Here is a 15497-nt window from a genome sequence, read left to right as displayed (position 1 = left end):
AGATCTGCTGTACCAAGGAAGGTCTCCTGCTTTCTCCTGCATCTCAGGCCTTCTCACCTCATCCACATCTGGCTTTACTAATGTTCTTGTGGATGTGGAATGGGATATTCACAAAGTACATATGAATCCTACAGTCAGGTGTCCACAAACTTTTAACCATTTAGTACAGCGTAGTTACTACCACTTCCACTTTTGGTATATACACTAAACTGTCGGTTTATTTGGGGGGCCCAGTGTATATTTTCTCAACCAAAGCAAAGTTGTCTATTTAATTCATAGTAACTAATAAACAGTCACCCAGGTCATTTACAATGCAACTCTTGCATTTGGATTCATGTTGGGAACGTCCACGATTAGCTACTGTCACTGTGATTGACAGGGCAAAGAATATTTCACCCAGACAGCATTGTCACTTCCATACTATTAACTCATAAACAAAACAGTAACAGTAACTCTGCTTCTCCATGCCTTCCTGTCTCTTATTATTTCATATAATAAAGTGCTCACGTTTAGTTTATTCTATTTATTTACCCACATACATTTCAATTTATACACAGGTATTTATTATGTCACACAGTTCATAATCCATTAAGTCTTGTTTCCCAGGGTAACGAAAATACAATCTGCAAAACCCTTTAAATCCTTCAATGTTATATTTCCCTTGTGATTGTGAGCCCATGATTGTAAAAGCACATTTAACACAAATACTATTCTAATCAGCTTCCCGTTTATCCTGAACAACAACAAAAAAAATTCAATATGAACCCATGAGAAATCTGATTATGCAAAAGAGAGGCAGTTAAATGGATAATTTAGAAAGCCAGACAATTGCAGTGCACAGGTATTAACAAATCATAAGTCTCATATTTTCTGAATGTGTTTCCCAGCCAGACACTTTTTCATTAAAAGGCAAATCCCAAAGAATCCATGCAGCGAGCAGACCACCTCTGGGAATGTCTTTAAACAACAACAACACAACTGTAAAATTGCATTTACTGAAAGTGTGAGATATATATGTATATATACCGATGGCATATGCTCTTTGTTAGTCTTGAGAATCTGTGGCACTATTTCCTGAAGCCCGGAGCCTGAGCAATCCTTATGTCCATAAAATAAATGCTTTCAGACATGACTCACCATCTCATCTCGTCCATGCTTATTTAGAGATTCTACCTGGTTCGTGTAGGAGGATGTCCCAAATCTGTTGTCCTCTTTCGAAAGTCTTAAAGAATCGTCTCCCTGAAGTGGAAGTTTGGAAGAGTGGAAAGCCAAAGGAGGGATTGTGTTGACCAGGATGACCTGAAGCGACCTGCTCGGTTCACGGTATTGGCAGCGCATGTAGCGGGCGAATGCTGCGCGGTACGTCTTGTTGAAGAGCGTGTAGACGAGTGGGTTGACAGCTGAAGACAAGTATCCCACCCAAACGAAGACATTAAGCAGGCCGGTCATGAGGGCCGGGTCGCACGCTGAAGAGGCGCATGCCACCGCCATGACGTTTGTGATAAAGAACGGACACCACATGACCACGAATAGGAAGAAGACCACACCAAGGACTTTGGAGGCCTTCTGCTCATTGCTGATGGACTGTGCCGTGCGGCGGATGAACGGCCTGGAGGAAGGGATGATAGTGTCAGGGCAGAGCGAAGTCTGAGAGAATAAGCGTTCAGAGGAAAGCGAGCCTCGAGGGAGAAGATCCAGCATGGACAGCCACTTGGGACGTGCGATGAGCTGGTCCAGACACAGAGTGGCCTGGCTCTGCAGGGCGCTGATCGTCAGGAAGTACGTCACCACCATGATGACGAGGGGGATGAAGAACGCCACAAAGGAGCCGATCAGGACAAAACTGTCGTCTGTCAGCTGACAGCTGCCGTCTTTGAAGACTTTGGAGCGGTCATGGAGTCCAAGAACTGGGACAGGCATGGAGATTCCTAAGAAACACAAAGATTGAATATGGTTTTACAAACTTTAAGTACAAAATATCAGATAACACACAATTTAAAAAAGAGGATTCGTTCAGGGTTCTTTGCATAACTTAATTTCTAGATTTCTAAAAGTGTTCCACTTTGAACTTTTCTAATAACGCTGAAAATACCAACATTGAAAATATCCACTAATATATGCAGATCACCCATATGACAGTATTACTATTACATACGCAAAACAATCATCGACCTGAAAACAAAATTGTCCAAAACCACACACCTGGCAACCCTGCTAACTCACTACAGTCCATTAAATAAAGATTTGGAGTCAAATGAGATTTGCAAATGAGAACGCAAACTGTTGAAATTCAGTTTCACTATTCTTCAGGAAAATCAGAGTTCCACCAATTTGCTGGAAATGACTCAAACATGCCAGAAAGCATCACAGTACATTTGTTTTAATTCATTTGGCTGATGCTTTTATGCAGAGCAACTCAGGTCAGCTATGAGAGGCAGCATTCCCATAGACATCGTCATAACGTTGGCCTCGGAGGCCTGGAAGTTTTTGGACACAGGGCCTAAAGGTTAGTTTTGGTTATTCAAAGCAAATGTATTTTTTTAAGAATCTGATTGAGATATGTGATATAGTTTGTTAACTTTACCCTAGTAGTATCGGGTCATTAGATCACCAACAGTCTTGTGAATTAAACATAGAATGATGTAAAGATCAATATGGCAGGCAATAATCATGGAATTTGCCCATACTGAATGTAAGAACGTTTGCCATCATGCAGACCAGTAAAAAAGTGTATGATATAGACTCTTACCTACAGAGATGGTCCATGCAGCTGTGATCTTGACCCGGGCTCTGGCTCTGGAGTTGGTGCGGCTGTGCTGGATGGGATTACGGATGGCAATGTAGCGGTCCAGAGAGATGGCACACAGGTGCATGATGGAGGCTGTGGAGAAAAGTACGTCCAGGTAGATCCAGATAGGACACAGAGCAGACGGGAAGGGCCAGGTGTAATCTGCATATGGGAAACAATGCAAGACAACTGGTCTGGAGAGGAAAGGAAGAGGTGAAGAACAGATTTGCTTGTAGGTTTTGCATTGTAAAGCGTTCTTCTCAGGACATTTTGGCCAGCAGAGGGTAGTGTAATTCTGAAGCATTTATGTACAGATGAAGCAAGAGGTGCTTTCCATTACTTTATTCCTGGGAAGATTGCTATTAATCCCAAAGCTCACTCTCAAACCAGCTGGTGAAAGATGTTCAAATTGGTTAATTTCGAGTCGATCTGGGTGTGAGGTGTGAATAGATGGGATGTCAGTCTAATAGAAGGACACCACGTACCTACATTCACACACTCACACATTTATTCACACCTAGAATAACCAATCCACCTGCCAGCAGGCGCTTTGGGATGTGAGAGGAATCCAACTTGGTGGACACAGGGAGGGCATCGTTCTAATTTCTACAGACAACTGTCCAAGCTTGGGATGGAACCTGAAGCTGTGAAGTGTCAAAACTCTACTTCAAATATTTTAATTAAACAGAAAATCATTAGAGGACAGAACAAGTTTTTGTTAAATGGAAAATTTATTCCGATGTGAATTTTGTTACATTTCATTTAATCAAATTTTTTTTAACTTAATAATTTGGGAGTCGACTTCCGAAAAGCTCTTTGCCATATTGCTCTAAAGTGGACAAATATTGCACTGTTCTCCGAGTGTTTTCCTCTGGCTAAAATTGCTTCTTTTAATATTAATATCACTTTCATTTTGTTCCAGTTGAATAAAAAAATAATAATAATAACCTGTTCAAAAATCAGCAAGGCACTAAAAATGTGTAAGCACCCTTGCATTATCCCTGCTGTGTCTGCTGTTTTTCTATTTTGATGATAACATCTTTATAAAATAGCCCTCATACACACTGCTGAGAGGCAAACAGTTAACAGTTAAGCGCTCGTTCTAACAAACAGCTCTGAAAAGAGGTTTCCATGGAAGTACATTGATTAAATTAATTTGCAAGAGCATCTGCATCGTCGGCATCTACACAACACGGCTAAAGTGCTAACCTACAAGAGTCAGTTCAAATTTATTTACAAATAACACACCGCCAGAAATCCAACTTTCGAATCGAACTGAGATGTTTACCTGCTTTACATTTGAATAAACAAGCTTCTTATATAATAGGTTTGTATAATTTCCTTGAGGGTTCCAGAACAAAAGGCTTTCTCAAATACAGTGAGGAAAATAAGTATTTGAACACCCTGCTATTTTGCAAGTTTTCCCACTTAGAAATCATGGAGGGGTCTGAAATTGTCATCGTAGGTGCATGTCCACTGTGAGAGACATAATCTAAAAAAAAATATCCAGAAATCACAATGTATGATTTTTAAACTATTTATTTGTATGATACAGCTGCAAATAAGTATTTGAACACCTGAGAAAGTCAATGTTAATATTTGGTACAGTAGCCTTTGTTTGCAATTACAGAGGTCAAACGTTTCCTGTAGTTTTTCACCAGGTTTGCACACACTGCAGGAGGGATTTTGGCCCACTCCTCCACACAGATCTTCTCTAGATCAGTCAGGTTTCTGGCCAGTCGCTGAGAAACACGGAGTTTGAGTTCCCTCCAAAGATTCTCTATTGGGTTTAGGTCTGGAGACTGGCTAGGCCATGCCAGACCCTTGATATGCTTCTTACAGAGCCACTCCTTGGTTATCCTGGCTGTGTGCTTTGGGTCATTGTCATGTTGGAAGACCCAGCCTCGACCCATCTTCAATGCTCTAACTGAGGGAAGGAGGTTTGGTCCCCAAAATCTCGCAATACATGGCCCCGGTCATTCTCTCCTTAATACAGCGCAGTCGCCCTGTCCCATGTGCAGAAAAACACCCCCAAAGCATTATGCTACCACCCCCATGCTTCACAGTAGGGATGGTGTTCTTGGGATGGTACTCATCATTCTTCTTCCTCCAAACACGTTTAGTGGAATTATGACCCAAAAGTTCTATTTTTGGTCTCATCTGACCACATGACTTTCTCCCATGACTCCTCTGGATCATCCAAATGGTCATTGGCAAACATAAGACGTGCCTGGACATGTGCTGGTTTAAGCAGGGGAACCTTCCGTGCCATGCATGATTTCAAACCATGACGCCTTAGTGTATTACCAACAGTAACCTTGGAAACGGTGGTCCCAGCTCTTTTCAGGTCATTGACCAGCTCCTCCCGTGTAGTTCTGGGCTGATTTCTCACCTTCCTTAGGATCAATTGAGACCCCACGAGGTGAGATCTTGAATGGAGCCCCAGTCCAAGGGAGATTGACAGTCATGTTTAGCTTCTTCCATTTTCTAATGATTGCTCCAACAGTGGACCTTTTTTCACCAAGCTGCTTGGCAATTTCCCCGTAGCCCTTTCCAGCCTTGTGGAGGTGTACAATTTGTCTCTAGTGTCTTTGGACAGCTCTTTGGTCTTGGCCACGTTAGTAGTTGGATTCTTACTGATTGTATGGGGTGGACAGGTGTCTTTATGCAGCTAACAACCTCAAACAGGTGCATCTAATTTAGGATAATAAATGTAGTGGAGGTGGACATTTTAAAGGCAGACTAACAGGTCTTTGAGGGTCAGAATTCTAGCTGATAGACAGGTGTTCAAATACTTATTTGCAGCTGTATCATACAAATAAATAGTTTAAAAATCATATATTGTGATTTCTGGATTTTTTTTTTTAGATTATGTGTCTCACAGTGGACACGCACCTACGATGACAATTTCAGACCCCTCCATGATTTCTAGGTGGGAGAACTTGCAAAATAGCAGGGTGTTCAAATACTTATTTTCCTCAATGTATATGAAAATGAACTTGATAAACAGTTTCAGTGAGATGTATCAGCTTATTAGCAGATCATGTAGCATAGAGAGCAAATCACAGTCTATAAATTACCAAAGGACATTCTGGAAGCAGGAGCTAATAACACAAAATGATCATGATGCTTGCTTTTCATTTCCTGACAGCACATCATATCAAGCAGATTTATGCTCTTTGGAGATAATCCTCGGAGCTAACTCTAGAATCGTGCGCCCTTTCCAAATCCTTCAGAGACGAGTTTCATTCTGCTAGCAATTGCAAAGCTTAATGATTCTTCATTCACAATTGTGCTGAACAAAAAGAAAATTGGGGAATATCTGGGAAGGATGGAGGAACTCTGGAGATTGTGTGGCGAGGGATTTTTGGTGTAAATGTGCTGGAGCGAGAAGCAAATTTAGAGCGTAGCCATGGAGCTCATTACAGATCTTCGATCACACTCTGCAGAGAAATTACATCAAGGAAGGATTCCCGTAACGCATCCAGCTTTTATCAAGGGCATGGAATTAGTTGAAGAAACATCTCTTCAAATGAACTATCATCTTAATGTTGTTCTTGTAACAGTTCTTTTTCCTCTTTAGTGGAATCTTTGACTCCATTTTAAGAGCTGTAGGATGACTTTTTTGTAGAATCAAGGGGTCAAGTGAGCATTAAATGCAAACTTCAGGAGCACAACAGGACAAGCTGACTAATAAAGAGTATCTAACAAGAGATTTTTATTTTTAGTCTTGCAGATCATAATATAATATTAATTTATACCAGATTGTTGTTGAATGTTTGATTCCAACTTGTTAACGCACTGTCTATAAAAGCAAAATTGACAATAGATTAAATCACAAGTTAATATAAAAATACTTGAACTAATGTGATTTCTATAGAGGCAACTTTTAAAAGGAACTGTATATTGTATATCAGATGCTCTGCAAAAAAACAAAACAATTTATAGATGAATAATAGGGAGAAAACTACAGTGTCAACAATGTTTTACTGCTTTCAAGAGAGTGAAAAAAAAAGTCAAATTTACCTGCCAATGAATAAAAGCATTATTTTACAGTTAATATCATAGTAAAAAAATAAATCATAGTAGTCGTCTGCGTATAGTCAATTTGAAATTAAACATGTTCCTGAGTTAAAAGTTATACATGTTTTTTAGAGGTTTAAATGACATATTACTGAGGTTAAACTTATACAAGTTCCTGAGGTAAATGTTAAAATGTTAAACATGTCTCTGAAGTTAAGCATGTCCCTAAACTTAAACAGTAAATAGGTATGTTCTAAGGTTTAAATGGCATATTACTGTTGTAAATGTTGAACATGATCCTGAGGTAAAGGTTAAACATGGCGTAAACATTTCACATTTCACATATATGTGTGAAACTTGTACCTCCGTAGCAGGTCTTTTTTTTTTTTTTTTTTTACCTCAGAAAAATATGTTACAGGTACCTGAAAAACATGTAATGTTTCAATTAGGAAAATATATAACTTGTACCTGAAAAACATGTAATGCTCACCTGAGGAAAATATATCAGTTTTCCACAGGAATATGTAATTTCCTGAGGTTTAAATGACATATTCCTGGGGTAAAACTAATATCTTTTCCTAAACTACAAATGAAATGTTCCTGAGGTAAAAATGACCTGTTCCTGGGATAAAAGTTACATATTTTCCTGAGGTAAGCGTTTCATGTTTTTCAGGTACAAGTTATATATATTTCCTAATTGAAACAATACATGTTTTTCAGGTAACCGTTACATATTTTCCTGAGGTAAAAAAAATAATTAAAAAGATCTGTTACGGAGGTACAAGTTACACACATATAGGGAGGTGGTAACACAGTAGTTAAGGTGTTGGGCTTCTGATTGGATGGTCTCAAATCTCAGTGCCACCAAGCCGACATTACTGGGGCACATGAGCATGAGAAAATGAGACTTGCTGTAAGTTCCTCTGGATAAGAGTGTGTTATAATTATTATTATAATTGTTATAATTATTATTATTATTATTATTATTATTATTATTAATATTAATATTAATATTAATATTAATATTAATATTATTATTAAAGCAGCAAGCACCATCCAATGGTAAGAGTCGGGTATTTAGGTATTAGTTGTGCACTTTAAATGAGGAAAATGTTACATTTATTTCTGAGGTTAAAACCCCACAGAAATAATTTATAAGCTTAATCCGTTTCTTTCTCCATGGGATGGATCTTGTGGTTCGTCCAGAGCCATTTTAATTAGTTTTTTTGGGGAGGATGACCAACAACTTTTCACCCACAGGCAATTAAAAATGGGTTGTTTTTTTGTTGTTTTTTCAACCGTATTTAAAAATAATTAGTTTTATCCTCTAGGCAATGTAAATGTAGATATGCTCTCAAATAGTTCCAGCATTTTCTATTCCCTTTGATTTTTAATTCACATATTCCATTGATTTTTTAATACAAAAAACCCACAATACATTAATTCCTAATCAAAAGTCTTTGTTAATAGAGCTGCACCACTGCCATTCACCTAGTAAGACTTCTAAGATCACTCCCTAAGCTGTCAAACAGTTATTATTTATTGCCTTCCTTATAAAAACTTAACAGCATCTTTTCATTTCACCAAAAATGTCAAATAGATACAGAATCCAATTTACAAACGTGTCAGCAGTGTTTGATGCTTTATTTACAACAGGATTTTCCCCCCATCTGCCTTCTTCTCTAATCTGATTCACAGCCCAGATTTGTGCCACTGGAGCTGCTGGTGTGAATGGCATCCATGTCAGATCAGTGCTTTCCTCCGTTATTTGACGGACACCGGGATTTTTGACTTGCTAACCTTTTCCTCAATGCTATTTTGGCAGCCACTATTTAAAGAAGAATGACATGACCTTCGACACCGTGTATAAATTAGAGCTCAGGACAGGCATGAAACTGAAGCCCGAGCCAGGAAGTGTGATAATAAATCTTTCTCTCAGCGACTTGCAGCTGCTGCTGGATAGAATGGTGGCTGGAGAGAAGAAAAGCCAAAGCTATCAATGCTCAAAATAACATTACTGGCACTGATGCTGTACACCTGAGCTGTTCGAATTCTCTAACAAGTGAGCAATGTGGGCAAATCATGTGGGAAATATAGGCTGAGCCATAATCAGTGTAGTGCAGATAAGGGCTCTGTCCGAAAAATCAGAAATCTACAGACATATTCTTGCTAGGAAAAGGTTTACAAGTAATCATATCGGGAAACTTTTTTTTGGTTACAGTGGATCTTCCGAAGTTAAACTTTCAACACTTTTTTCTTCCTCCCAGCAAATCATTTGAAAACGTAATAAATAACAACCTAATAAATAACAATGTAAAATTAACAACTTGTACTGTCCCTTACATTATAGAAGCTATAACAGCTGTTCTTTAAAAAGCCTCTCTTTTTATTCTCTTGGTGTTAATAATTAAATAAAAAGTGGCAGAAAACGTCCTGTTACTGTTACAAGCAAAACTGTTACAAGCAGCTGACACTGGAGACTCCTTCCATAAATGTTAAGAAAATTATTTTTGTATTTTTGTAATAAATAGACCACATTATAAAAAACATTTTCCCATTATATTTTTTTATTTTTTTTTTTTATTTTTTTTTTTTTTTAGATATAACGAAATTTTTTTGTTAGAACATGAGGTTTTTCTAAATTATATTTCTCATTATATCATTGTTCTTTATCTTTTTATAACGTGATAATTTTTTATAAAGTGTTTTTTTTCTTGTTATGAAAATTTTTTTCATTTTTCTATTTTTTATGATTTTTTTTCTCATTTAAATGTTTGTTTTGTTTTTGTAAAAAATTTCTGATTATAACATGATGTTTTTCTCATTATATATATTTTTTTTTTTTCATACTGTAATGTTTTCTTAATTTTAACAACAATGAATTTTTGTAATTTATCTTCTGTAGTACAGAACAATATTTTGAATGACTTCCAATTGCTTGGATGTTGCTTCCAACTTCAAATATGAACACAATTCTTCAGACTAATGCTGTCTATGAAGCTGTCTGCTTAATTTTTACTATGATAACTCACTTTTGGTTTACGTGCACATCATATGTTCAATGTTCTGGAGGAGATAAGAGCGCACAGAACAGAAAAGATAACAATCATTTTGGCCTATACAATTCTATCACAAGCTTTCCGCATGTTACTGCATGTGTACATTGTGATCCAGATGTTCATGTTTAACTTATCTTTCTAATCTACAATGGCAGGTAAATTTCCACTAGCATAGAATGCATCATTTGTCACAGCGTTAAGGCAAATCTGTTAGCAAGGCTTGCAACACCGGGAACATCATTCTGAGAAAAAATTATCTTTGCATATAGGAGACAAATAATTAAGCTCATCAAATCAAGAGGGTACTTTTTTTTTTATCACAGCATTTCATCAGATCAGCATCAGTGCAATTTAATTAATCAAATTTCAAAGTAAAGTTCATTTCTCAAAACACGGTCATCACAACATTATGCATTTTGGTCTAAATGTTAAATGACATCTTTTCAGTATGCAGAAAAAAGAAGCTGAAAATATTTTTTTTGCACAGCTGGATTGCGTTTTTAATGAACCAAAATGCTGCCACTTCATGCTCACACTAATACAAATACGCTCAAGTGTTCTTGGGCGGTGTGTGTTAAAACATCTTTCATTTTGAAATTGTTGATTTAACTTTGAATAAACATGTCTCTCGCTTTCTTTTTTTCTTTCTTGCATTCAACATATTTCTAATTTTAGTTGTGAAGAACACATCAATATTAAGTACAGAATAAAACAGTTGGGGGTGTGATCAAATCGAACAATGTGTCAATGTGTGTGGATTGTATTGTATTAGGTGGATTATTGACACATTGTAGAACATCTGCAAGACAATTTATCATTGTTGTAACCTACATATTGCAAACAGCTACTCCACTATTAATAAAAAAAAAGACAAGATGTCATGTTTCCAAGAAACTGGAAACTCCTCTACACTAGCTGTTACAAAGCCCTGACACTGGAGACTCCTTTGAAGAAATCGCAGATAAACAAAATTATCAGCAAAATTATCAGCGATTTCACTGATGATATAATTGTATTTTTGTTGTGGTTTAATAACTGTTTTTACCGATTCTTATAATCCATGTGAATGGAGTCGTTACTATAGAGACGTTAATTCAGTTAATCAATTTTGATCAACCAATTCAATTAATCATTATGACCTATCAAAATTGCAATATTGGCCATGCAGTTTATATATATATTTAAAAGAAATACTGCTTAGTTTCTCCATCTATTATCTTCAAATACATTCTAATGTAGCGTTCATAGGGCTGCATGACATCTCCAAAAGCCTGCCTGTCATAACACATGACATAAACCCTATCTAAGCAACTAACTGACAGTTAAACAAGATTTATATTGTTTTGGTTTGATTTTAAAGTGACACTAATGGCTTGTTGTATTATAATATTAAATACAGTATTATATTCTGGACCTCTTATTCAGAACACGATGACAGATTGTCATTATTACAGCTATAATGTGACATAAGTTGCAAGGAATTGTTATTAGATAACAAAGTCTTATAATATCAGTGGCACCCCTGACGTGATACACGTGATACAAGTAAAACGTTTCATTTTATCTTTTACTTATGAAAATCAAGCACTGGTGTTATGGTCAGATTGGATCCAAAATAAAGGCATGAACAAAATGTATATATATATTCTGATCATGCCTTTATTTTGGATCCAATCTGACCAATAGAAGAAAGTGCATATGAAAGATAAATGAATAAAAGTGTTAATTTATTATAAATACTAATAATAGCTTATTCCAAGCTATATCATCATTATAAGCTAGTTATTAAAATGGTATTTTATTCCTCTAAGCCTGAAATCTGAAATGAATTACTTTCACCTAGCAAGCTTCAGCACGTCTTTATTACATGTCCCTGACATAGTAGAAGTTAGTAATAACAGTCTAATGAACGCAATAATACTCCACATCAACCAAATTCTGTCACATGACTCAGGCATTATGTCAGCTTGCTACCAGAATTGGGAAAAGCTCTCTGTGACATCCTGGAATATATTACAATTATCTGTTAATATGAGTGGATTTGTGTTGAAGTTGTTATAAAGGTTGCATGAAGGTGTCATAGAGCTCTATGAAAAATGTCTATAAGAAAGGTGTAACTACAGATTTTAAATTGACAAAAAAAAATCTAATACTTTGATGTAATTGCCTATGAATTTCTATATTTCTGGAAAATATATTAATTTTTACGAGTGTTTATGTTCTCTCGTTCTCCCTCACACATAATATAAACATCCTTCTGGGTTAAATGTGAATGGCTTCAGCTGGATTTCCTTGACTCACTGTAAAGTATGGTCACCATGGCGACAGGCATGACCAGCAGGCCCAGCAGCATGTCCGTTATAGCCAGCGACATCAGGAAGTAGTTTGTGGCGTTCTGCAGCTTCCTTTCCAGACTCACGGCCATGATGACTAGGATGTTGCCCGTCACCGTGACGACGATGGCCAGCAGGATCAACAGCGCCAGCCAGTTCTTTTGCACGGTCCCGAGGGCACGTGACACAGTTGACACGGTTTCGTCCTCCCCAACAGTGCTGGAGTTTGCAGAATTGTTGGGTGAGATGTTCCCCAGGAGCCAGAGTTCCGCTCCTGGTTTGAACCCATGTGTGCTCCTGTTGGCTCTTTGCTCCTCATCAGACATGGTTGTGGCGTGGCGAGAAGACACTCAGCGCAGCGGGCGGATTAAAGCCAGATATGTAGAGCGTGTCATTGGAAACGCCGTGAATGTCTTACAGCATAGTTTTCACCAGATGTTCTTCAAAGACACACGCACAATATGGAGGTAGAGTGAGGCAGGTTCTGATGGCAGCCAGCTGTGATGATGGATAAATATCTGAAGAAAAAAAGCCCAAATGTGATTAACGTGTGCTTGATTTACCCTCTGAAGTCCTCATTTATTATGTGGTTATCCTTCTTAAAGCATATTGTACAGTAAATTGATACTAATAGTAGATGTATGAGTTTTAAATACACTATATGAACAAATGTTTGTGGACACCTGACTATTCTTTCTGAACATTTTACATCTACTCCCCATTTGCTGTTAGAATGATCTTCACTCTTCTGGGTGAAAGCATTCGATTTTGGAGTGCACTTGTCTAGATCTGCTACAAGGGTGTTATTAGTGTCAGATACTGATGTTGGTGAGGTGAAGAGGCCTGAAGTGCAGTCAGTGTGAAAAATTCATCCCAAAAGGTGTTCAATAGGTTTGGGGGTAAAAGCTCTATAGTTGGAGATCTTCCACTCAGACCTATGTAAAGCATATCTTCAAATTGGCTTTGTGCACAGGGCCATTGTCATGCTGGAACAGGTTTGGGTCTCATAGTTCAATTAAAGGGAAAATGTACTGCTTTCACATCCAAATACCAAATACAAGTCCAATACAACTGTGTGCCTCCAACACTGTGTTAAAAACGTAGAGAAGAAGCACATATACTGTAGCTGGAAAAGTCAGGTGTCTCAATATGTTTGTCCATATAGTATATGCTGAATTGTTAGGACTTTAAAGGGTTTTTACTGGCCTTTTAGCACACACACAAACACACAACCCAACCACACACACCAATATACAGTATAAACACACAGCAGTGGTTGATAATTATGTGTTAGCCCATTTAATCTCTCATATCTTTCAAAAATTAGAAGACATTAATATTTGGTTTCTTTTTGGCAGCAAATTGTTGAAAAAAATGAGTGAAGAAACAGAGATCTCTGGTATGAGTCCTGACATTTCTGAAGCGATCCATGGCTGAGAGCCAAGGGAGCAAAATTGGCCGTGCTCTCAGGGTGGGTGGGTGTTACAGCATAATCTCTTTTCCCTGTCAAGGAAAGGGGGCAGATATCGCTTTCTTCTTCCAAGTGTGTTACGCAACAGCTCGAAAAAATGGGGTTGGCTGACTTTTCAACAGAAAAAAAAAACAGAATGTGATAACTTTCACCCTCCCTGGTTGATAGATGTCTTATGATAGGGCTGATGGGTAGGAAGTGGAACAAATTAGTAAAAGAAACTGGAGAAAAGTGGATTATCTTGACTTGAAGCGAACAATTGCTAATAAAATGCTAATGCTGATAAGACTGACACTGCTCCTACATATTACTTTATATTACTATATCGGTGTATATTTTCTTAAATAACATGAATGAGGTGGATTTTTTATTAGCATCCTCCGTCATCCATGTGTTTGGAGGAGAAGGAACAACATGTACAATACAAATACAAATTATACAAAAAGACAAAAATGAACATTTCAAACAAAAAATATACAGCTATGTATGTGACTATTAGAGGTTGTATGTGTGTGTGTGTGTGTGTGTGTGTGTGTGTGTGTGTGTGTGTGTGTGTGTGTGTGTGTGTGTGTGTGTGTGTGTGTGCGTGTGTGTGTGGGTGTGCATGTGGGTGTGTGTGTGTGTGTGTAACATAATTCCAACAATGCCATCTTTAAGACTTCAAACTTGAGCCCAATAAATTTTCATCCCAAAGCTCTTCACAGATATTTTAATCGTCCATCCAATATTACCGTATGCATACATTCAATTAAGTAGTACATTTTTAAGACTTCCATGAAAGTTTAAAACCTCATACATCTTAAAATCATCAAACAAACATTCACATTACCTTCTATTGACCTCCGGAGCATTTCCCGAGCAACACAGTCCTTTCTGCTCTTTTTCCAACCAGAAATACCCTCAGTGGTCCAGAGCGGTCAGCATCCAAGTGAGACAAACTCATCACAGAATCCATTCCCCGTCTCTCAGACGCTCCACACCTCATTCTCACTGCCTCTATTCCATCTCTCTGTCCTTTTTTTACCCTCCCTCTCTCGCACTCGCTCACCCACTACCCCTACTCTCTCTCTGTCTCTCTCTCTTCTTCTCCTCAATCCTCTCAGGCTCTACAATCCGTAACTGAAGGCAGCTTGTTTGAGCTCCCTCCAGAAAAACCTCTTCTCGCTTTGCTCCTTCGGGCGAGACAAAAAACCTTCAGACACGTGCACAAGCTCACACACACACACATTTCTCTCCTCAAACCCCGTATTTATGGAATTACTGAAGCTGATTTTTCACTCTGTCAGCCTCCCGGGCGTTCTCGTCTCCTTCTCTGAAGCCTTGCCATCGAATCCATACAGGAACACTGTATCTCAGAGACTACATGTTTCTTTCATATAAACTAATGCTGTTTTGGGAAAAACAACTGGTTTTGGAGAAGCACTTGACCTGGGATTCAATGACAGAGGAACAGGATGGAAAGATGATCAATCAGTGTATTGAGTTCATATAAAATATGATACATGAATATTCACAAATAGATTTAAAGCATTAACAGTACAAATGGTTCAATTACTATGGATAGGAAAAAATCTACACACCCCTGTTACAATTACAGTTTTATTGTAATGTACTAAAATGAACAAAATACAACAATAAGGCCACTTAATAATCCATATCCTTCTCTTCCTGTCACCCCCTTCTCTCTCTCTCTCTCTCTCTCTCTCTCTCTCTCTCTCTCTCTCTCTCTCTCTCTCTCTCTCTCTCTCTCTCTCTCTCTCTCTCGGTCAAGTTAAACTTGCTCCTAAGGCTTCTGTGACCACTGTTCCTGCTTCTCTCCCCTC

The 15497-nt window shown here is 37.9% G+C and overlaps 1 protein-coding gene across 1 annotated transcript; it reads right to left on the bottom strand.

Moving 5' to 3' along the window:
* Positions 1-508: 508 nt before the first annotated feature.
* Positions 509-14677, bottom strand: htr2ab (5-hydroxytryptamine (serotonin) receptor 2A-b). Its single transcript, XM_083560816.1, has 4 exons — positions 14504-14677; positions 12172-12721; positions 2750-2950; positions 509-1928 (listed from the first exon to the last, which is right to left on the bottom strand). The coding sequence occupies exons 2-4, from the start codon at positions 12527-12529 to the stop codon at positions 1123-1125; spliced, it is 1365 nt and encodes a 454-aa protein (XP_083416942.1). The 5' UTR covers positions 12530-12721; positions 14504-14677; the 3' UTR covers positions 509-1122.
* Between the last annotated feature and the right edge of the window lie 820 nt (positions 14678-15497).

The sequence above is a fragment of the Silurus aristotelis genome (genome assembly GCF_946808225.1).
Source record: "Silurus aristotelis genome assembly, chromosome: 2".
Lineage (NCBI taxonomy): Eukaryota > Metazoa > Chordata > Actinopteri > Siluriformes > Siluridae > Silurus > Silurus aristotelis.
The sequence above is the reverse complement of the archived record's forward strand: the minus strand, read 5'-3'. Positions and strand labels throughout refer to the sequence as shown.

Excerpts from the sequence above, each read along its gene's own strand:
- htr2ab (XM_083560816.1), bottom strand. The coding sequence starts at position 12,529 with ATGTCTGATGAGGAGCAAAGAGCCAACAGGAGCACACATGGGTTCAAA. Across the intron at positions 2,951-12,171 it reads CATGGTGACCATACTTTACA|ATTACACCTGGCCCTTCCCG; the intron begins GTGAGTCAAGGA and ends TCCCATATGCAG. Across the intron at positions 1,929-2,749 it reads TGCATGGACCATCTCTGTAG|GAATCTCCATGCCTGTCCCA; the intron begins GTAAGAGTCTAT and ends TGTGTTTCTTAG.